Here is a 24,884-nt window from a genome sequence, read left to right as displayed (position 1 = left end):
GCGTCTAGTTCTGGGATTTCCAGTTAAGCCGTTAGGGGATTTTTTACCTCTCTTCTGGCCAGCAGAGCAGGGAGCAGCAGAATGCCACAGGGGATGCATCTCTGAGGGCCCTGTGACTGCTATTTCCAGCAACCACATAACCACAGCAACCATCATCCAATCTACTATTCTGGGGTGTCGTGGATTTCTAATTGACCATCATTACTGAGATAAGTGAGGGGGAGGCTGGGAAAGGTGAGGGCCTGTGCTATGGGTGCCTTTCCCGCCATTAGAAATAGTGGTAGCCATTTTAATTTATATAAGGTGCAACTTGCAGAATTTCAAGACAGCATCTGGGTTCAGGTGTTTGTCGACTTGAGGTCAAAGCTTGAGAATCTGGAAAGGTCCCACTTGGAGAATCAAGAGGAGTGCCACTACAAACAGGAAATTTGGAGTGCCTAGAACCGATTACCAGACAATTTTAGCACCTTGAAAAATATAGCAATGGCTTTACTCACAATTTTTCCCTCTACATACTTTTGTGAGACCTTATTCTCAGTGTTAAATAATATCAAGACCAACAAAAGAAAGAGATTGACAGATGAAGTTAGTAGCTCTTGCTTAGGCTTGAAGTATACAAAATACCAATCTTCAATTGAAGATTTAGCCAATGAAATTCAGCAACAAAAAAGTCACTAATAGGCAAGTTAGTTAAAGAATTCTCCCTCCCCCTCACTTATTTTTTATTTTTATTTATTTATTTTTTGTATTTTTCTGAAGCTGGAAACGGGGAGAGACAGTCAGACAGACTCCTGCATGCGCCCGACTGGGATCCACCCGGCACGCCCACCAGGGGCGATGCTCTGCCCACCAGGGGGCGATGCTCTGCCCCTCCGGGGCGTCACTCTGCTGCGACCAGAGCCACTCTAGCACCTGGGGCAGAGGCCAAGGAGCCATCCCCAGCGCCCGGGCCATCTTTGCTCCAATGGAGCCTTGGCTGTGGGAGGGGAAGAGAGAGACAGAGAGGAAGGAGGGGGGGTGGAGAAGCAAATGGGCGCTTCTCCTATGTGCCCTGGCTGGGAATCAAACCCGGGTCCCCTGCACGCCAGGCCGACGCTCTACCGCTGAGCCAACCGGCCAGAGCCCCCCTTGCTTATTTTAGTTCACGGCACCCTTCACAAGTTAAATAATATCAAGACCAACAAACGATACCGACTTACAGATGAAGAAAGAAGTCACTAAGCAGGTAAGTTAAATAATTGTTTTTGGTTTATTAAATACAGTTATATATTACAATTATATATTTTTGTTATTTAAACTATAAATATTGTGAAATTATGGTTTTTTTCTCGAAGTGACACACCACTGGAGTTATGCTTGGTTTTTTGGCAAATTTTGACATACCAAGCTCAAAAGATTGCCCATCACTGTTTTAAGATGTGTCTCTTGTAGACAGCATATGTAAGGGTCCTGTTTTCTTATCCACACAGCTACCCTATGTCTTTTGATTGGATCATTTAATCCATTTACATTTAAGATTATTATTGATATGTAGTTGTTTATTGCTATTTTATTCTTTAAATCTACATTCCTCTTTTACTATATTCTTTCCCTCCTTTGATCTGTTTACAACAGACCCCTTAGCATTTCTTGCAGCATTGGTTTGGTTGTAGTGAATTCCTTGAGGTTTTTTTTTTTTGTCTGGGAAGCTTTTTATTTCTCCTTCAATTTTAAACGATAGCCTTGCTGGATAAAGTAGTCTTGGTTGTCGGTTCTTGTTCTGCATTTCTTTGAATATTTCTTGCTATTCCCTTCTGGCCTCAAGTGTTTCTGTTCAGAAGTTGGATGTCATCTTATGGGGGTTCCTTTGCAGGTGATAGCCTTTTTTTCTCTAGCAGCTTTTAATATTTTCTCTTTATCACTTAGCTTTGGTATTTTAATTATGATGTGTCTTGGTGTAGATTTCTTTGGGTTTATCTTTAATGGAGTTCTCTGTGCTTCTTGAATGTATGAGACTTTTTGCTGCCTCAATTTAGGGAAGTTTTCAGCTATGATTTGATTGAACAAAGTTTCTATCCCTTGTTCTTTCTCTTCTTCTTCAGGAACCCCTATGATGCAGATGTTATTTCTCTTCATGTTGTCACAGAGCTCTCTTAGAGTTTCCTCAGACTTTTTGAGTGACTTTGCATATTTTTATAGCATATTTCTACAGAAGAGCAATGAAAGCTCATAAACAGACTGACGCATTTATGGAAAATTGATATAAATGTGATATATATTAGTTAAAATTTTTTTTCTGTGAGTGACAGATAACATAGAATAGCAATGGTTCAAATAAGACAGATGTTTATTTCTCTCTTACCTATTAGTACAGAGGAAATCAGGGACCTAGACTTCTATCTCCTATACCACTGTGCAGGGCCTAATTTTCTAAACTCAGCTAATGTCTCAGGATGGCCTCTTCAGCTTCAGCCAACAAGCCTGTATTCTACCAGAAAGAAAGAGGTTAAGAATGGGAAAAAGTATGTCTCTCCCTTAGCAGACATTTCCTGAAAGATGCACAAATTACTTCCACTAACAACTCATTGGCCAGAATATAGCCACACCCAGCTGCAAGTAAGGCTGGAAAATGCAATTAACTCTGGATGCACATGTTTCCTGCTAAAAATTCTGTACTATAAAACAAAATAGAGAATGGATATTGAAGAACTAGAAAATTCTGCTCCACTGGCAATGCAAATTAGTGGAAGAAAGATTCATTATTTAACACATATTTTGGGGAAATTAACTCATATGGAAAAGTAAAACTAGATACCTTTTTCAACTATACATAAAGAAAAAATTTTAATGAATTAAAATCTAAATGTGAAAAATAAAACTTTAAGACTTCCTGAAGAAAGTATAGAACAGCTTTACAACTTTGCTGTAGGAAAAGATGATTTTTTAGATGATTTTTTTCCATTGATTGAAACAGAGAAAGAGGAAGGGAGGGGGAGGGGAAGAAGTAGAGAGAGAGAGGTGTCAACTTGCTATTCCACTTAGTTGTTCCATTTGATTGTGTACCCATTGATTGCTTCTTGTACATGCCCTGACTGGGGATCAAACCCATGACCTGAATGTGCCAAGACAACACTTTATCCACTGAGTCACCTGGCCAGGGCCTGAGATGATATATATTTTTTTAAAGTAGAAGACACATGAAGCACAACTCATTAAGCAAAAGTCTGATAAATTTGTCCCCATCATAATTAAAACCTTCTATCCCACAAAGACAGAATAAACAAAGAGACTGGGGAAAATAGTTGTAATATTTTGTAATTTGTAACATATAAAATTTTTACAAATTCATAAGAAAAAAAGAACCTAATACAAACTGGGTGGAAAATCTCATAAGGCAATGTATAGAAGATGAAAATAGAATGACAATTAATACATGAAAATATGCTCAACCTTACTGGTAAAAAAGTTGAGTGGAAGAATGCACTCTAAATTACAAAGATGGCTGCTTCTGGAAGACAATATCAAATATCTAGTAAGGGAGTAGAATAGGATTGGAAGAGAGAACAGAGGAAAATTTAACTTGTTATATATAGCTACTAGTCTTTAAGTTAAAAAAAAATGAAGAAAGGAACCAAACCACAAACCTTTCTCAATAAAACTTCTCTTGATTTCACTTCCACACTCTTAGATGAGACCCACTGAAGTCTGCCTATCCATTAGCCCCTGCCTGCTCGACAGAGAGTGGAGGAGACATCGGTTGTGTCACAGTGCTTTCCCTTCCTGGTGATGGCATTTGTCCTGGTCCTTCCCAAGAACGTGGTTGAGGAGGGTAGCCTACATTCTGTACAGAAGCCTGTGGCTCTCATTCTCTTTTCTTTGCTGTCATGGCTCTATAAAGGGAAACACATGAATCCTGTCTTGTTTTTGAAAAGAATCCCTGCTCACCCCTTAATCGTGAAAAAGGGGAGTGTGTCCTTTTCTCTGAAACCTCCAGTAAGCTTCTGTCACTTTCTGACTCCTGGGGTAGACAGGATCCGTAAGTCAACGTGTTTTCTCTCTTGACAGGCCCTCCTGGCTAAAGCCTGGAGTTCTTGAGAAAGATGGTCATCTGATAAAATTCTGATGGTTCCTGATCCATGAGCCATGCCTAGGTAATATAAAAAAGTAAAAGGGAAAAAATTAAAAAGAAAATAGGCAGTAGGCCATAAAAAATTATTTCAGTAATTGAAATAAACATCTAAAATGAAGTTCTCATTAATATCTGAGTTCTTAACATATCTAAAATGAAAACATCATCTCTCTCTGATGGACTACAGAAAAGACTAGTTTGGTAGTAGTGGTGTGGGGGAGTTATAGGCCCTCTGAGAGCCAGAGTGTACATGTTTGGTGCCTGTGAAAGCAAGGCACTAAGAACAGCAACTGCGTGGCTGGGGTGAGCTCATGCTGGGAGGGGAGCAGAAGCTAAAATGAGCTAAATGTGCATGAATGAACACAGACTCAGGGTGAGTCTTGAGGTGGGGATTGCTTGGAAAAGCAAATCAAATCAGGTTGGAAGAGATATCAGAATTGTCTACAATCTGGAGGCAGGTGACCAAAGAGAATAAAACGGAGGACCACAAACCCAGTGATTTGGGTGTGTATTGTATTCATGACTCATTTCCATTTTGTTTGTTTCTGTTTCAAGGCCTTTTTATTTTTATACAATGACTATTTGGCTTATATTCTAAATAAATTATATAGATACAATATATTAATATATAGATCTATATTAATAAATAGATACACTATATACAGATTTATTTAATTATATGTATATTGTGTTTATTCTTCTTCCTTTATACAATTTCTATCTGCAAAAATTTTAGCACCTGGAGGTACATATAACAGCCCCTGAAGCTTGACTGGGAAATACTGATGACTAAGCTATGACAGTGGAAGGGTATGCTGTGCTCAAAAGAAAACATATTGAAGAATGGGGGGAAATCATTGACCTCAAGGGTGTGTTGTATTTTGTGGCAGTAGACAGGATGTGAAAGATCAGCTTTTGTGTTCTGGACAGGCAGGACAGGGAAGTGGCAGTTGGCAGCTTTGAGGGAATAATTACTTGCCAGGCTTTCCCCAGGGGAGAGTCCCAGGTGGCAAAGGACTGAGAGTCTGGCACTGACTCAAAAGTTCCCTCCCAGAGGAGGTGGATCAGTGGGGAAGGAAGGCAGTGCAGGGCTGCTACAGCTGCTTACTTCTGCATTCAGGAATCCAGGTGCAATCCGCCTTTCACTCTAGCCTGCCCTCCTCTGGTGGCTTTCATCCTTGAGCGCAAGTTCTGATGCCTGTGTCCAGCACAGTGCAAGTGGAAGAGCCAGGGGCCCTCCCTCCTGAGTTGTTGCCTTTTTATTTAGGGAGAGAATGCTTTCCCTGCAGTCTCATTGTGCAGAATAATGTCACACCGGCAAGGCGTATTTTAGCTTTCTAGCCTCTGGCAAAGCAATATATGGCTGAGGTAGGCACTAGATAGCGTTCTGCTCACCAGTCCACAGCATTCACTTCTAAGGCAAGTAGGTGGTTCCACAGGTGTCCCCAAACCAAAACTGAACAATGAAAATGTCAAGTAAAGAGAAACCAAGTAGTTAAAGTGCAGTTAACAGAGCAAAGCAGAAGTATAAAGTCAATGTGACAATTAATTTTTAGTGCATACATAATGTTGGCCAGGTTTAAAAATCCTGACAGAGTCTTGGCTCTGCCTCTTTAAAAAAATACACATTTAATCTGCCAGGCAGTGGCACAGTGGATAGAGCATCAGACTGGGACACAGAGGACCCATGTTCGAAATCACTAGGTCACAGGCTTGGGTGCAGGCTCATCTGGTTTGAGCACAGGCTTACCAGCTCAAGCGCGGGGTCGCTGGCTTGTGCATGGGATCATAGACATGACCTGATGGTCGCTGGCTTGAGCCCAAAGGTCACTGACTTGAAGCCCAAGGTCGTTGGGGTCACTGGCTCTGCTGTAGCCCCCCAGTTAAGGCACAAATGAAAACACAATCAATGAACAACTAAGGAGCTGCAATGAAGAATTGATGCTGCTCATCTCTCTCCCTTCCTGTCTGTTTCTATCTGTTCCTCTCTCTGTCTCTGTTAAAAAAATACACATTTAAAATTTAAATTTAGTGTTTAAGAATTTCATATAAGCATATTTTAAAGACTCAAATAATTCTACAAGACGTAGTAGAAAACCAAAAGAAAAACCAGAAGTCTCCTTCACCTTCGATTGTTTCCAGAGCAAGCAATTTTAAACAGATAATTTTCTTTCTTGGCATTTCTAGCCCAAGATTTATCTTCTTCACTGGTTCTCCATCTCGTCAGTGAAGTACTAACTAGGTGTCTTTCTTAGGCTGTGGTAATTTGGGACAGAATTTATGGTCATAATTTTCATCTTTTCTGTAATAACATTTTTTTCTAGTGAGTATTATTGCCATTTTTTGCTTTATTAGTTTTTTTTCTTTTAAATTGAATTTTCTTGTATCTTTGTATAAATCTTGTTTCAGTACAAAAATATTTTTATTATGGAGCATTTCAAATGTATACAGAAGTAGAGAGAAGAGTACAATGAGTTTCCATATACCCCCATCACCCAGCTTCAGTGATCATCAACTCACAGCCATATAATACTATCTCTGCCCCACCTGCTTGTCTCCTCCTCTATTATTATTAATAATAATAGTTAAAGATACATAACACAATTTACTATTTTAACCATTTTAAAATATATAGTTCTATAGAATTAAATGTATTCTTGTTTTTGTGCAACCATTAGCACCCTTTATCTCTAGAACTTTTTAATCTTCCCAAACTGAAACTCACTACCCATTAAACAATAACTCTATTCACAGCAGCCCTTGGAAAACACCAGTACAATGTAACTCCTACCACTTTGAATTTAATTGCTCTAGGTGTCTCATAGAAATAGACTCCTACATTATTTGCTCTTTTGTGACTTGCTTATTACTTAGCATAATGTCTTCAAGGTTCAAACATGTTACAACATGTGTCAAAATTTCTTCTTTTTAAGGCTGAATAATATCCCATTGTTTGTATATGCTATACATTTTAAAAATCCATTAATCTGTTAAGGGACACAGGTTACTTTCACCTTTTGGCTTGTGAATGATGGTTTTATGAACATGAATTCATAAGACAAATATCTGTTTGAGTCTCTGCTTTTAATTTTTTTTGGGTATATTTCTGGAAGTGGAATTGCTGGATCATATAGTAGTTCTATGTTTTTTGAGGACCTGCTATACTGGTTTCCACAGTGGCTGCACCATTTAACATTCCTACCAGTACTGCTCAAAGGTTTCAATTTCTCCACACCTTCTCCAACACTTATTTTATACATATATATATGTATATATTTATATTTATTTAAATATATACATATTTAAAACAATAGTCATTCTCATAGGTCTAAATTGGTTCATGTTTTATTTTTGAAGCAAATTCCAGACATCATAACATTTCATCCACAAATATTTCAGTATGTATTACTAAAAGATAAAGACCCTTTCAAAAACATAACTCTAACCAAACAATTAATAAAACTTCTTTAATATTAAACATCCAGTCAATATTCACAATTTTAACCTGGCCTGATAGCTTGGTTGGATAGAGTGTCATCCTGAAGTGCAGAGGTTGCCGGTTGGATCGTTGGTCAGAGTACATACAGGAACTGAATGATGTTTCTTTCACTCTCTCTCTCCCTCTGCTCTCACTAAAATCAATAAAATTTTTTTTTTTAAATATTCACAATTTCAACTACTTCATAAATGTAATAAGTTTTTAAGTTTTCTTTTTGTATCAGGAGCCAAGTAATATTTGTATATTGTGATTACTGTTATTTAAATCTCTTTAAATCTATAGATTTTTTTAAATTCTCTTTATTTTTCTTGCAATTTACTTGTTGAAGAAACTGTATTGCTGAATAAAATATCCTACAGTCTGGGTTTTAGTAACATATCTGCGTGATAGTTAATATGTTTCTCTATATTTCCTTGTAAATTAGTAGTTGAATCTAGAGATTTGATCAGATTCAGGTTCAATTTTTTGAGAAGACGACTTAAGTGGTGCTGTGTTCTTCTATCAGGAGACCTACAGTATCTGGATATCTCCTTTGGTTCTACTAGCAGTCACTGTGATCATTGTTTTATTTATTTAATTTGTCTAGCAACATGTGACTAATAGCAACCATATTGGATCACATGAATCTAAACAATGAATGTCAAATGCTCAATAACCTCATGATGCTCGTGGCTACTGTGTTAGGGCAGATACAGAACATTTTCATCAGCAGAGAAAGTTCGACTGAACAATACTGGTTTAGATATATCAGGGGTTCCCAAACTACGGCCTGTGGGCCGCATGACCTGAGGCCATTTTTCCGGCCCCCGCTGCACTTCCGGAAGGGGCACCTCTTTCATTGGTGGTTAGTGAGAGGATCCGCATCCTGTGCTCCTGTAGTACTGTATGTGGCGGCACCGCAAAGCGCAGCGATGCTCACGTACAGTACTACTTCTGGTGACACGGGATGCATGCATCAGGGCTCTGGAAGCGCGTCATATCACTTGTTACGGCTAGCAGTGACAAATATAGAACCGGACATTGACCATCTCATTAGCCAAAAGCAGGCCCATAGTTCCCATTGAAGTACTGGTCAGTTGTTGATTTAAATTTACTTGTTCTTTATTTTAAATATTGTATTTGTTCCCGTTTTGTTTTTTTACTTTAAAATAAGATATGTGCAGTGTGCATAGGGATTTGTTCATAGTTTTTTTTATAGTCCAGCCCTCCAACGGTCTGAGGGACAGTGAACTGGCCTCCGGTGTAAAATGTTTGGGGACCCCTGATATATATTCATTCATGAAGGATTGTAGTTTGGTGCTATTCTATTTCTTTTTTTAAATTTTTTTAATTTATTCATTTTAGAGAGGAGAGGGAGAGACAGAGGGAGAGAGAGAGAGGAGAGACAGAGAGAGAGAAGGAGGGGAGGAGCTGGAAGCATCAACTCCCATATGTGCCTTGACCAGGCAAGCCCAGGGTTTCGAACCGGCAACCTCAGCATTTCCAGGTCGACGCTTTATCCACTGCACCACTACAGGTCAGGCCGCTATTCTATTTCTTACACTGATTTTACATTTACTGGCTGGAAAACTTATATAAAGGGAAATTTCCCCATATCTACTATTTGGTTGCCAGTGATACAGTTCATGTTGGAAAGTCAGGATGGAGCTTAATTCTTTACCTTTCATGAGATTGATTCTATAAGTTATAAACCAATAACCATGCTTACATCAACATAATTATAAAATTATTGTTCACTGCAGAGCCAACAAATGAATTTTGGTTACGTTCTCTTTTTTTTCTAGTTTTTTCTTTTCCCGAGTTTCTAAATTCCCATTTCTTTTATTGCATTATTTTACATTATTCTAGTCTCAATTTTATCCCCTGGTTCTACATCACATTTATTCTATTAAGATTCTTTTTTCCTCCTTAAGACCTATTTCTTGAATTGTTATTATTGTTGGAACTTCTCTCTTCATTCATCTCTGTGATTATATATTATATATTATACTTTTCCCTGGTTCTTATAGCTTCCTTTTTCTTGGTTTATTTCATTGGTTTGCTAAATACGTCCTTCTAAAGTCACTTCCTAAAAAGAGTTTGTGGAAGGCAACGTTTCTGAGTCACTCCATTTCTGAAAATGTTTTTATTCTATATTCACTTGTTTGATAGTTTGGTTGAACACAGAATTTTAATTTAAAGTTCTGGACTTTCTTATAGAAAGTTAAGAACAAGCCTCATTATTATTATTCTTTGTTAATTGCAATGTCATTCTTTGTCTTTCAGTGGACAGAGATTTCCTCCTCTGCCCTTGGGTTAGATAAAAAAAGATTCTCAGGGAATGTTCTGGTGTTCTGTGCAAAATTCTATCTACATAGCTTTCAAATAGATGATGAATGTAGGTAGACATTAATTTCATACATAATATTTCTGAAATGTTACAAAATCTGAATGTGGAAAAATTAAACAACAAATACTGGCTTGTGGTATATGCTCTAAATCGGTAACAGATGTTTCTCTCAGTGTTCTTTCTCCCAAAGCCATTATCACTGGTCTGAGATGAAGGCAGTAGATGTAAGAGTGGTTATGCTATTACCCCAAGTGACCCACTACTCTAGTTTTTGTTTTCCGTTCCCTTAATAGGGGCTCTGCTGGTCTAGAGGTCTCAGTTCCCAAGAAAGGAACTTTTCCGCTGGGGATACTGCAATGGTTCAGTTAAAATGGCAGATAAGATTGCTACCTGGCCGCTAGGGTCCCTCATGCCAGTGAATCAACATCCAAAGAAAGGGTTACTCTACTGGCTGGAGTGATTAATGATCCTGATTGTCAAGGAGTTCCTACTAAATCCAAAAATTAAGGAGTATTTCTGGAATGCAGAAGATACACTGGGACATTTCTTACTCTTCCTTGGTCCTGTAATTAAAATCAATAGAAAACAAGAATATTATGCCAGGAGGACTGCTTATGGCTCAGACCCGTCAGGAATAAAGATTTGGAATATCCCACCGTGTGAGGAACCATGACTAGTTCAGATGCTTCCTGAAGGCAGATAGGTAAGTAGTGGAAGAAGATCATTATAAATACCATCTACTATCCTGCCAACAGTAGCAGAAACTAGAACTGTAATAGTTATTTGCATTTCCTTCTTGTTTTGTTAGAAATGTGTTTGTGTATATATTAACCAGTATTTTTCCTTCTCCTCATTCTTCTACCCTCTAACATGAGTTAATAGTAATTAACTTACAGTTCAGTATTGAAGTTCCAGAATATCAAAGGAAAATACGCCTCATTTAGAGGGGACGTGAACATCCAATGAGAGTTAAAGGGAGTTTGAATCTGCTTGGAGAGAGGGTTAGATTGCTTTTGGTTGTATGAGGGATAGTTGCATCATATTAAGTAAAAGCATGGGTTTTCTATTGTCTTTTTATTTTTTTTAAGTTACATATGACTTAAAGGTCTATATTCAGATGCCAAGTTGATGAGGCATAGACTTTGAAAGCTTTGTACTGTGCCGACTTACCTGAGATGGTGCTAAGTTTCTCAGAATTCCTCTCTATCTATGGTTCTGGATTAGTGCTGTCTGCGAGATATTTTATGTGAATTTGGAAGGAAGCAGTACAGTATAGCAGAGCTGTATTTTTTACTCTCTAAAAAGGTCTGTGCAGCGTGCAAAGCAGGTAAGCTGCCTGGTACTGATCTGCTAGGTGACTAGGTGTGTTGGGGGTGGCAATGGGGCCCGTAGCTCCTTCAGTTCTCAGAAGATTTCCTCCTTGAGCTTTCTGCATTCTGGGCCCAGTGCTTATGCAGCTCTGGGTGAAAGATATCAGTTTCTTCTGCAGGTTACCTGTGACATTGAAGCTGGAGGTGGTAGTTGAGACATGGGTTCCAATTCTCCCTCATGTTTCTTTGCCCTTGTTCATATTTAGCTTTTTCTCCTTGGCTGACAGTGTGACTTTAGGCTCAACACTGGATGCAGGGGCAATGGCTGCTTCACAGCTCCCATAATTGTATAAAATTGGTCTCAGAGTGTTTCTGCTTTTCTCACTGAACCACACCCTAAAGACACGTCAGGAGAGATATGGGAACAGAGTGGGGTTCTTATGCCAAATGTCATTCAGTTTTCATAAGAAGAAGATACATAATTTTTTTGGTATAAAAATTAATGAATTTTATTCCAAGATGCTCCCTTAAAGACTACTTACCAACACAATACCCGTTTTTGTTGTTTCCTTTTTAAAGAAAAACTAATATATATATGCTTATTGTAGAAAATTTGGCAGATACAGATAATCATCAGGATTCTGACAACATCTTGGTGACTATTTTTCAAGTCTTTCTTCAATGCATAAGTCTATCATATATATGTACACATAAACATACTTTAGTTTTATAAAAATAGAATCACATTTAAATTGTTTTTATAAAATAGACTTCCCCCAACAGCATATCATGAATATTTATCTCGAAATGATTAAATAGTCTCCAATTCAAGAACATAGTTTTTATTTCATAGCATTCTACTGCACAGGTATACCATAATTATTTAACCCAGTCTCTAATTGTTACTTTCAGAGTATTTTTAGTTTTTTTCTTTTTTAGATTGAATTTTTGGGGTGACATTGGTTAATAGAATTACATTAAGTTTCAGGTATACAGTCTCACCACACGTCATCTGTACACTGCACCGCGTGTTCGCCACCCCATGTCAAGTCTCCTCCATCACCATCTGTCCCCCCTTACACTCTTCTACCTCTCCCACCCACTTTCCTTCCTGTAACCACCACACTGTTGTCAGTATCTAAAAGCTTTTATTTTCTTTGTATAATTCCTTCCCCTTTTTTACTCAGCCCCCAAACCCCCTCCTCTCTGACAGCTGTCAGTCTCTTCTATCTGTAAGTCTGTTTCTATTTTGCTTGTTAGGTTATTTTGTTCATTAGATCCCACATATAAGTGAAATCACATGGTAATTGCATTTCTCTGACTGGCTTCTTTCACTTAGCATAATAATTTCCAGGTCCGTCTATACCAGCGGTTCTCAACCTGTGGGTCGCGACCCCGGCGGGGGGTCGAACGACCAAAACACAGGGGTCGCCTAAAGCCATCGATGGTCGTTTGTGTTTTGGTCGTTTGACCCCCGCAGGGGTCGCGACCCACAGGTTGAGAACCACTGATCTATACTGTTGCAAAAGGTAAGAGTATCCTCTTTTCTTATGGCTGAGGAGTATTTCATTGTGTAAATATACCACAACTTTTTTTATCCACTCATCTACTGATGGGTACTTGGGCAGCTTCCAAATCTTGGCTGTTGTAAATAATGCTGCAATGAATATAGGGGTGCTATATTATTTAAAATTATTTTTTTCACCTTTCTTTGGATATATTCCCTGAAGAGGAATTGCTGAGTCATAAGTCAGTTCCAATTTAATTTTTTGAGGTAACTCTGTACTGGTTTCCACAGTGGCTGAACCAATCTGCATTCCTATCAACAGTGCACGAGGGGTCCATTTTCTCTACATACTCACCAACACTTATTGTGTGTGGATTTATTGACAGCCATTCTCACAGGTGTGAGATGATATCTCATTGTGGTTTTAATTTGCATTTTTCTAATGATTAGTGAGGTTGAACACCTTTTCATATACCTGTTGGCCATCTGTATTCCTCTTTGGAGGAGCGTCTATTCATGTCCTTTGCCCATTTCTTCTTTTTTTGTTTTTGTATTTTTCTTAAGTGAGAAGCAGGGAGGCAGAGAGACAGATTCCCACATGTGCCCTACCAGGATCCACGCACTAGGGGGCGGTGCTCTGCCCATCTGGGTGTTGCTCCATTCCAACCAGAGTCATTCTAGTGCCTGAGGCAGAGGCCATGGTACCGTCTTTAGCGCCCGGGCCAACTTGCTCCAGTGGAGCCTTGACTGTGGGAGGGGAATAGAGAAGTAGAGAGAAGGGAGAGAGGAAAGGGTGGGGAAGCAGATGGTCACTTCTCTTGTGTGCCCTGACCAGGAATTGAAACTGGAACATCCACACGCCAGGCAGATGCTCTACCACTGAGCCTACCAGCCAGGGCCTCTTTTTTTTTTTATTTTTAAAGTATTCTTAAGATCATTAAGGTTACAGAAACAACTTTATCTTGTAAAGGCACAGGGAGACAGTTCAGATAAAATATTCAAATTAAACAATAACTTTTAGTACAAAAGAACATACAAACCCCAAATATCTGATTCAAAAATACTTTACTGCGACTATTAATAGGCAATGATTAAAAATATAAATTGCTGCTGTATAATAAACATCTGATAGTGAGTATCTTCATAGCAAAGTGAACAAAATATGCCCATTTCTTAATTGGATTATTTTTGGGTGTTGAGTTTTATAAGTTCTTTATAAATTTTGTATATTAAGCCCTTATCAGATGTATCAGTGAATATGTTCTCCTTGGGCTGTTATTTCATTTTGTGGATGGTTTTCTTTGTTATGCAAAAACTTTTCAGTTTAATGTAATCCCATTTGTTCATTTTTTCTTTTGTTTCCCTTGCCTGAGATGATATATCAGAATAGTTTTTGCTATGAAAAATGTCTGAGGTTTTTTTGCCTATGCTTCCATATAGGATTTTTAGGAGTTTGAGTCTAACATTTAAGTCTTTAATCCATTTTGAGTTTATTCTTGTGTATGCTGTAAGAAAGTAGTTTATTATTATTTTGCATGTATCTGTCCAATTTCCCAACACCATTATTGAATAGACTATCTTTATCCCATCATATGTTTTTGCCTCCTTCGTCAAATATTGAATATAAAGGTGTGGATTTATTTTTGGACTCGCTATTCTGTTCCATTGATCTATATGTCTGTGTTTGTGCTGATATCATGCTGTTTTAATTACTATGACCTTGTAGTATTATTGGCTATCAGGTAGCATGATTCCTCAAATTGGGTTCTTCTTTCTCAAGACTACTGTGGCTATCTGGGGCCTTTTGTGGTTCCATATACAGTTTTGGAATATCTGTTCTAGTTCTGTGAAATATACCATTGATATCTTGATAGGAATTGTGTTGAATGTATCGATCAGTAGTTTTCAACTGCTTGTTTATGGACCAGTGTTGGTCTTCCAGAAATTTTGCGCTGGTCCCAGTTATTTCTTTTGCAGACCAGCATGAAATTTCCAGAGGACCTGCACCGGTCTGCGGACTGGGTGACTGGTAATTGAACACCACTGCTATAGATTGCTTTGGGTAGTATGAACATTTTAATAATGTTAATTCTTCCTATCCATGAACATGGTATATGCTTCCACTTATTTGTATCTTCTGCAATTTCTTTCTTCAGTGTCTTATAATTTTCCAAGTACAGGTCTTTTATATCCTTGGTTAAATTTATTCCTAAGTATTTTATTCTTTTTGAAGCAATTGTGAGTGGGATTTTTTTTTCTTAGTTTCCCTCTCTGATAGTTCATTATTGGTGTATGAAAGTGTAACTGGATATTTATTTTGTATCTTGCTACATTACCAAATTCATTGATCAGTTCTAGTAGTTCTCTATACACAGGATCATGTCATCTGCAAATAATCACAGTTTTACTCTTCTTTTCCAATTTGAATGCTTTTTATTTTTTCTTCCTGTATGACTTCTGTGGGTAAGACTTCAAGTACTAAATTGAATTAGAGTGGAGATAGCAGACATCTCAGTCTTAAGAAAAACACTTGTAGTTTTTTTTTTACCAACTGAGTATGATGTTGGCTGTGGGTTTGTCATATATGTCCTTCCTTATGTTGAGATATGTTTCTTCTATTCCTAGTTTTCTGAGAGTTTATAATATAAATGGGTGCTGAATTTTACCAAATGCTTTTTTTTGCATCTATTGATATCATGTGGATTTTATCTTTCATTCTTTATATGTGGTGTATCACATTTATTGATTTATAGATATTGTACCAACCTTGCAACCCTGGTTGGATCCCACTTGATCCTGATATATGATCTTTTTAATGTATTGCTAGGTCTGGTCTGATAATTCAGGCAGTCCATGGGTTATGAGTGAGATAGGTTCTGTAGGTTTGAAAACATTTAAACATTTATATGCACAGAAAGATAAAAATACATACTATGTTAAGAAAAACATCTCTCTAAGTTGCATTTAATAGGTAAATGTAACTGTTCTAATTTACATACAAAGTCAACTTAAGAACAAACTTACAGAACCTATCTTGTTTGTAACCCAGGGACTGCCTGTATTTTGTTGAAAATTTTAGCATTGGCCCTGGCCGGTTGGCTCAGCGGTAGAGCGTCGGCCTAGCGTGCGGAGGACCCGGGTTCGATTCCCGGCCAGGGCACACAGGAGAAGCGCCCATTTGCTTCTCCACCCCTCCGCCGCGCTTTCCTCTCTGTCTCTCTCTTCCCCTCCCGCAGCCAAGGCTCCATTGGAGCAAAGATGGCCCGGGCGCTGGGGATGGCTCTGTGGCCTCTGCCTCAGGCGCTAGAGTGGCTCTGGTCGCAACATGGCGACGCCCAGGATGGGCAGAGCATCGCCCCCTGGTGGGCAGAGCGTCGCCCCATGGTGGACGTGCCGGGTGGATCCCGGTCGGGCGCATGCGGGAGTCTGTCTGACTGTCTCTCCCTGTTTCCAGCTTCAGAAAAATGAAAAAAAAAAAAAAAAAAAAAAAAAAAAAAAGAAAATTTTAGCATCTATGTTTATTACGGATATTGGCCTATAATTATCTTTTTTTGTAGTGTTTTTATCTGGTTTTGGAATTAGAATAATGTTGGCCTTGTAAAATGAGCTTCCCTCCTTTTGAATTTTTTGGGATAGTTTGAGAAGGATAGGTCTTAGTTCTTTGAATTTTGGTAGAATTAACTGGTGAAGCAATCTGGTCCAGAACTTTTGTTTCTTGGGAGGTTTTTTTTTATTACTGCTTCAATTTCACTAGCTGTAATCTGTTTATTCAGATTCTATGATTGTTCCTAATTGAGTTTTGAAAGATTGTATATTTCTAAGACGTTAATTTTTTTTATTTATTATCTAATTTGTTGGCAGATAGTTGTTCCTATTATTTTCTTACAATCTTTTGTATTTCTTTGGTGTCATTGTTACTTCATTTTCATTTCTGATTTTATTTATTTGGATCCTCTCTCTTTGTTTTTCTGATGAGTCTGGTTAAAGGTTTGTCACTCTTGTTTATCTTTTCAAAGAACCAACTCTTGATTTCATTGATGTTTTTTATTTTTTAAAACTCTGTTGTTTATTTCTGCACTAATCTTTATTATTTCCTTCCTTCTACTCACTTTGGGTTTTGTTATTCTTTTTTAAGTTCTTTTAAATGTAAACTTAAATTGTTTATTTGAGACTTTTCTTGTTTCTTCTTTTCTTTTCTTTTCTTTTTTTTTTTTTTGTATTTTTCTGAAGCTGGAAATGGGAGGCAGTCAGACTCCCGCATGTGCCCCACCAGGATCCACCCGGCACGCCCACCAGGGGGCGATGCTCTGCCCATCTGGGGCGTCGCTCTGTTGCTACCAGAGCCATTCCAGTGCCTGAGGCAGAGGCCATGGAGCCATCCCCAGTGCCTGGGCCATCTTTGCTCCAATGGAGCCTTGGCTGTGGGAGGGGAAGAGAGAGACAGAGAGGAAGGAGAGGGGGAGGGGTGGAGAAGCAGATGGGCACCTCTCCTGTGTGTCCTGGCTGGGAATCAAACCCGGGACTCCTGCACGCCAGGCCGATGCTCTACCACTGAGCCAACTGGCCAGGGCCAAGATTTTTCTTGTTTCTTGAGGTAGCCTTGTAATACTATGAACTTCCCTCTCAAGGCGGCTTTTGTTGTTTCCATAGATTTTGAGTTGTGTTGTCATATTTATTTGTTTCATGGTATCTTTTGATTTCTTCTGTGATCTCATGATTAAACTATTTATTGTTTAGTAACATGTTGTTTAGCCTTAATGTCTTTGTGTGTTTTTGGTTTTTTTCTTGTGATTGATTTCAAGTTTTATACCATTATGGTCAGAGAAGATGCTTGATATAATTTCAATTTTCTGAATTTACTGAGACTTGTTTTGTGTCCTAATATGGGGTCCTTCCTAGATAATGTTCCTTGTGCACTTGAAAAGAATGTATATTTTTTGAAGTGAAATGCTCTGAAGATATTAATTAAACCCAGCTGATCTATTGTGCTATTTAGGGCTGCCATTTCCTTGTTGATTTTTTGTCTGGAAGATCTATCCATTGATGTCAATGGGATGTTAAAATCTCCTACTATGATTGTATTGTTGTGAATCTTTCCCTTTATGTCCATCAAGATTTGTTTTACATACACTGCTCACAAAAATTAGGGGATATTTTATCATTTCATAGTCATTTTGAAATATCGCCTAATTTTTGTGAGCAGTATATTTAAGTGCACCTATGTTGTGTGCATAAATGTTTACAAGGGTTATAGCCTCTTGCTGGATTGCTCCCTTTATCATTATGTAGTGTCTTTCTTTGACTCTTACTATAACCTTTGTTTTAAATTCTTGTTTGTCAGATATTAGTATTGCTACCCCAGTGTTTTTCATTTCCATGTGCATGAAATATCTTTTACCTTTACTTTTAGTCTGTGTATCTTTCATTCTGAGGTGGGTCTCTTAAAGACATCATATTTATGATTTTCTTATCCATTCAGCTACCCTACGGTTTTTGATTGAAGCATTTAATCCATTTACATTAAAAGTAATTATTGATACCTATAGCCATTTTATTACTTATATTTTGGTTTCTTCTTCTCCACTCCCTCCCCCCTCCTCTCTACCTCTTCCTCCCCTCCTCCTTCTTATCCTCCTTTTTCTTCTTTCTCCTTCTTTAAGTCAGTCTCACATTTTTTTTTTTTTTTTTTTTTTTTTTTACAGGGACAGAGAGAGTCAGATAGAGGAATAGATAGGGACAGACAGACAGGAACGGAGAGAGATGAGAAGCATCAATCATCAGTTTTTCGTTGCGACACCTTAGTTGTTCATTGACTGCTGTCTCATATGTGCCTTGACCGTGGGCCTTCAGCAGACCAAGTAACCCCTTGCTTGAGCCAGCGACCTTGGGTCCAAGCTGGTGAACTTTTTGCTCAAGCCAGATGAGCCCACGCTCAAGCTGGTGACCTCGGGGTCTCGAACCTGGGTCCTCTGCATCCCAGTCCGACACTCTATCACTGCGCCACCGCCTGGTCAGGCCCTCTCACATTTCTTGCAACACTGTTTGCTTGTGATGAACTCCTTTAGCTTTTTATCTGAGGTCATTGATCCTTTTAACAAATTTTTATTGAGTAGCTCCTCTGTGCCAGGCATGTGATAACTTCATCTCTGTGCAAATTCACATGGCTAAATTTCTGCTTTGTTAAGTTTTTCAATTAGTGTGCTTTGTGAGAAGAAAGGCAGAAATAGGGAGGTTGCATCAGTTTAAAATCTTCACAGATTTAATTTTATAAAACAACTACAGTAGGTGGTTCTAAGCCTTTCTAGAAATATTTCTGGGAATGCAACATTATCAACAATTTTTTTGAGTCCCTTTCACATTTGTCTGCCTCTAGAATAAACCTGAATTTATTGAACCATCTTATAAAATGAAGCTTGAAAAGAATTTTCTCCAACTTTCATTTTTCATCAGAGTGCCCCAAATTACCTCTACCTGTCGATACTCTATGGCCCACTGTAAACTGAAGTACAGCAGAATCTCAATCCGCATTGCAGACGTGCTGAATCAGTGTCTGCATTTTATTGTGATTCTCATATACATTAGAGTTTGAGAAGCACTGATTTAGTCTTTGATACTTGGCTCACACTTGACTCTGGCCTGTCATTCTGAACAACAGAGGTAAGGAGACCGGACTAGCAGTAACAGCTGTATCAGGGGTGGGATCTGCAGCCAAGGATCCACTTACATACTTTTTTTCCTTACCCAAGCCCTGCCTACAGAGGAAGTTGGCCACTAAAGATAGGCTGTCGGCTGGAGACATAAGGACGTGAGAAATCTCCAAGAGTGGTTCAGCAGAGAGAAAAAGGGTGGAACAGGAAAGGGAGCAAAGTAAGTTCCTGGATTCCCAAAACCACAGCTTATCTAGGTGCTACTTTCCCCCTTTTTAGCACATAATTTGGCATGAGACATAGCTTTGCCTACCTCTTTTCCCTTTGCATTTTGCCCCGTATTGACAAGTCATCATCTAAAACTCTTTGCCATGAATTAGATACTTGAAGCTTTTGGGACTGAATGCGCCTGTTTTTCGAATGTTTCTGGCAGTTCCCGGTCTTTATGGTGTAGTCATGGTGAAACCTGAGTCATCTGAAGACGGTGGCAGTGCCAAAGGGCTGGGGAAGGAGCTGCTGACAGGACAGGACAATGAGGAGCTGGAGATCAGTACCGCTGGCCAGTGCCACTGGCCTTCCTCAGCACAGGAGCGCTACCTCAGTCTTACCTGTGTTTATCCAAATTGTTTCAGGCTTTCCAGCGCTAATGAATACTTATCTGTGGCGAAGTGTGTTTAGACACAGCCAAAAGTATAATGCATCTCCCCAACTGTTTTTCAGAGTTCCAAGAAGCAACACCTAACACTTACATGTGCCAGAATCCTTCTTTTTTTAAGTTGAGAAACCACATTTTCCTGGTGAGGGAAAAAACAGACCTCGATTTTTGTTTTAAGGTAATCAAGTTTTCTCTGGTGCACATTCATATATATTAAACAACTACTCAGTAAACACACCCGTTTGGTGTGTGTGTTTTTGCTATTTCTCTAAATTCTGACTCATAGTCGGGAGGACAATGATTAATTTTTTTCCACTTCACATAGCTTCTATGAATTTCTCCACACAAGGATGGGCCTGTTTACTCACTCTGGGCATCGCTGGTGGAGCGCTAGTGTAAACAGCCGGAGGAACGTGGGCTGGGGAAGTGGGCGCCCGTGCGCTCCGCGGGGGGCAGGGATGCTGGGGCAAGGTTGGGCTGGCCGCATTTAGAGAGACGGCTCTCTGACCCTCCTGGACTGGCGACGTTTGCCAGAGCAGCGAGAAGCGCCATTGTGTTGCGGGTGAGAGGGGTGGAGCCACCGAGTCCTGTCTCAATTTAGATCTCACACTCCGCTTTTAGGCGCGCCCATTTCAGACTGCTGAACTCCCGAGTCAGGAATACAAGTCCGGGAGGAGGTGGGAAGCCACACCCCGCGGGGCTCGCGCGTTTCCCCAGGAGCTGACGGCCGCCCAGGCAGACGCTGCAGAGATGCGGGGCCCACGGCTCCTGACCGTCGCCCACCTCGTCTGCGTGTGGACCGCCGCGCTGGCCGCAGCCCCCGGGTAGGAGCGCGGGCGGGGGCGGGCGGGGTCGCCCGCTGGCTGCGCGGGGCGGCCGGCTGTGCAGCCGCGGGTGGGAGCCCGCCCGGGAGCCCGCCCCGCCGCCGCGGCGGCCCCAGCCAGGCACTGGCCAGGACGTTTGACCGTGTGTCGTTTCAGCTTGGTTCTTCACCCAGGACGTTATTTAAGTGTCTCTCTGGCCGTAACTACTTTCTAAAGAGAGTCATTTTATTTTTAGTCTACGTTGCCCCTTCATTTTTCTTAACTGTTTGCTCCCAAATAATGTGCTTGCCTTTTTCTGTCAAAGACATGTGATAAACAAGGTGTCTCAACTTTGGCCCGGGCAAAGTGTGACTTAGGTGACTGAAGTGTGGTTCAGGTGCAGATTTTGTAGAAAGGTTAACTACGGAGGCACCGAAATTATGGAAAGTGCTCACTCCTGAAGGTTTTTGCAGCTGAGCCATAACCCCTAGCTTGGGCAGAGAAAGAGCTGTTTTAGCGACTTTTATATTCTGCTACACCTGGACATTTCACCACGGATAGTTCAATGTCTGATGGTATATTTCAATCAGTGGCATTGGTTAGAATAATTTGACTAGATGATTGTTTTTTGGGCAAATGCCCAAGCCTAAAGGTTTGAATGAGAAACAGGAAAATCATTGTGTGTGTTTAAGCCAAGGGGGGAAAAAAAAAACACACTGGGATGAGCTCATCTGTGAAATAGAAGTTTAGAGGCTTGCACATCGCCAGTAACTTGTGCATGCCCCAGTGTAAGCCATCCACACTGAGGCTCATCCTGTACTGTGCGTGGTTATTTTTGGAAGTGAAACACAGGCCCTACTCCAGTGGTACATGAATTACCGCATTAGAACTGATTTATGGGGATTGTTCCGATGACATTTCAATGCAGTTGTTAATGGGAGCAGCAGGGCTTTATTAATTGAAACACTTGCAATTGGCTCACTTTAGGGAGCCCATCTCACTGTCTGTAAAACTTGGGGATCACAAAAGAATGGAGATATGAGGATAAAAAACTTTGTTTTTCCCTTGTTGGGAACTCTTTAGGCCCAGGTTTCTGGTGACAGCCCCAGGGATCATCAGGCCTGGAGGAAATGTGACCATTGGGGTGCAGCTCCTGGAACACAGCCCCCCACAGGTCACTGTGAAGGCAGAGGTAGTCAAGATAACAGGAGACCACAACAGCTCTGTCCTGGAAGCAGAAGGAGTCTTTGAAAAAGGTAAGATAAACAGCACAGGGTTTTACCCTTCTGCTGTAATAATCAGAATATGTTAATAAAGCCGCGTGTTAGGTAGGGCAACAGAGAAATCCCAGATTTGGAATGGCTTATGTAATATACTTTTAATTCTTACTCCTGTAAAGTCCAAAATGGTGTTCTTCCAAGTGGTGAGTCAAAGACCTAGTTTTCTTCCGTTTTGTGGCTCCATCGTCATCAATAAGTAGCTTCCAAGTCTGCAGGGAAGAGCATGGACTTTCTCATGGGGGAGGTTTTTATGGGTAGACCTAGAGGGGCTCATGTCATTCTTGTTTCTCTTTCAGTGGCCACATTTAGCTGCAAAGAACATTTAGCTGCAAAGGAGGCTGGGAAATGTAGGTGAATGTGTACCTCGAAGAGGAAATAAGTGTAGTTAGCAGTCTGACACAAAACCTTATTTATCAGGTATAGAGTACTTTATTAAATAGGACTACGGAAGGCAAAGAAAAGCAACACTGAGAAAAATAAAATTTTATGAAATATTTCCTAATTTTTTAAAGTAACAATAACAACAAAATGTGAAAGTGGGAGCAATTTATAAAATAACCTACATCTCTTGTTTCAAGTTTGTGTTCTAACCTAACCCAGGATTAAATTTGGTCAATGAATGTCTTCTTTTGCAATACTAAGGGAAAAATAATTTTTTTGGGGGGGGGATGGGATAAATACTGAAAACTTTTTTTTCATCAAAATGACATTTATTGTATGTATTTTTTTCTAGTTGAAAGAGTAATATATGCTCAGTGCTTACAACCTGACAAACACTGAAAGTAAAGAAAATAAACGAAAATCATTCATAATCCCACCACCCAACTAGAAACACTGTTAACCAGAAGCGTGTTTAGTCAGAGGCCAGAAATTAGGCACAAATTCCTATAATGTTAAGAGTGATATTAAAAAAAAAAAATTAGGTAGGGCAGAAAAGGAAGGCTGAATGGGATTCCACAGCAGTTCATTGTATAAATATTTATACGCTGCCAGCTTGGAGGAATGAACACCAACGTGAAATGAGATAAAATCAAAGCTGGTTGACATTTGGAGCTCTTTCTCCAGGGGAAGTTGATTGGGTGGATAAGTTTCAGGTAAGAGTCAGGAAGAGGTATGTGTGCAGGGACCAGGCCACTTTGTCTTTCAGAGGAGCACTGTCAGGAGAAAGGGAGGCCTTATTTCTCTGACAGAGGAAATGCCCATTACAACTTAACACCCGAAATTGAGTCTTAGCACTAGTTCTTTGATCTTGGGCAGGTTACTTAGCTGCCCCCTGCCTCAGTTCCTCATCTATAACATGGGGATAATGAAATTTAATACCCAGGGCAGTCATCAAGTTAAATCAGTATGTAGCACCTATTAGGCATTCAATAAACAACGGCTGTTAATATTATAAGTAATATATAGTGTAATGATACTGAAGAAGATGTACGAAGCATCATTTCCTTTTTATATGGAGGCTGACCTCTACTTTCATTATTGAACCATGATTTCTGAAAATGAGTGAATCCTGGTTTTATGATAATGGCTAAAGAAAATACTGAAATACTAACTCACAGCGGACAATACATAAGAATTATTATTTTGGCTTTACATGTGCGACAGTTTTAGTGTAGTGCAGATCTGGATGATTTTGATAAATACTTGGGCTTTTCTTGAACGTTTGCATCCTCTTATTCTAGATTTCCCCCTGCATTATCTTTTCTGCAATTTCCTTTATCAGTCTCCTTTCTTTTTTTCTGCAGATAGTACCAACATTGGGGGTGCGTGTTACTGTGGCTTGGTTTTAAACATTATTAGATTTTTCTTCGAGGAGGAGAGTCACATCCCTCTGAGGAGGCTAAAGTGCTTGAGACTGGGTTGGGAAACACTATCCTGGGAGCAGAACTGATCTTTGAAAAAGAAAGAGAAAATGAGCTTCTTGCAGGGGCTGTTTCTGACGGTTGATAACACAGTTTCATTGCAAAGACCATTGCTGGGAGCATGATCCTTCTTTGAAAGGAGAATGCTATTCAGTTATCAGAGGCTTTAGGTCATTGTTCTCAGCGCAGATGCTTCCTGGAATGTGAGGACTTAAGGATCAAGACATTTCTCCCTTCTTGTTTTCACCTCTTTTGCTTTATCTGACTTCTGCAGTTGTAACTATTAGATAAAATGGGACTTTTAAATCAATGCGGTCTGGGTCTTCTTAGGATTCATTTTTATTCTTAACCAAATAAACATAAACAAATAAGGACATTTCAGGTCTGATTATTTCATCACTGTCTCTGAAGCCCTTGAAGAAAAGGTTGTGTGCCCAAGATCACACACATTATTTTGGCTTTACATGTGCGACAGTTTTACTGTAATGCAGATCTGGATGATTTTGATAAATATTCGGGCTTTTCTTAAACGTTTGCATACCCTTATTCTAGATTTCCCACTTTAGTAAAGATTCGTCTTCTAGCAGAGCTGGGTAAGGATGGGGACTGTCTCTGAGTGGCTGTTTCTAGCAGTTACAGTTTTCTTAGCAATTCCTGGGGCAGCAAAGTGCTTCACTATAACCGGACTAGAATGCATTTCTAGCTTAATTTGTGTCAGAAATAGTAATAGCTAAAGGATTTGAATTGTAGAATGTACCTTAATAAATGCAAAAAAGGATGGCTTGTGGTAGTGCTGGTGGCTGAGGCCCCGCAGGTCCACATTGGATTGGGGCAGATGGTAGAGGAACTGCAGAGCTGGACAGTGTTGGGGCCATACCTGTTTA

General features: G+C 39.6%; 1 protein-coding gene across 2 annotated transcripts in view; it reads left to right on the top strand.

The window, feature by feature from the left end:
* Positions 1–20,634: 20,634 nt before the first annotated feature.
* The window catches only part of CD109 (CD109 molecule), a 135,846-nt gene continuing 131,596 nt past the window's right edge, over positions 20,635–24,884 (top strand). For both annotated transcript variants that reach the window (XM_066359017.1, XM_066359018.1), the window contains exons 1-2: positions 20,635–20,879; positions 21,942–22,114. In XM_066359017.1, coding sequence (XP_066215114.1) covers positions 20,806–20,879; positions 21,942–22,114 — 247 coding nt within the window. In that variant the 5' untranslated portion in view covers positions 20,635–20,805. The remainder of the gene's footprint in view (positions 20,880–21,941; positions 22,115–24,884) is intronic.

Source organism: Saccopteryx leptura, chromosome 1 (assembly GCF_036850995.1).
Source record: "Saccopteryx leptura isolate mSacLep1 chromosome 1, mSacLep1_pri_phased_curated, whole genome shotgun sequence".
Lineage (NCBI taxonomy): Eukaryota > Metazoa > Chordata > Mammalia > Chiroptera > Emballonuridae > Saccopteryx > Saccopteryx leptura.
The sequence above is the reverse complement of the archived record's forward strand: the minus strand, read 5'-3'. Positions and strand labels throughout refer to the sequence as shown.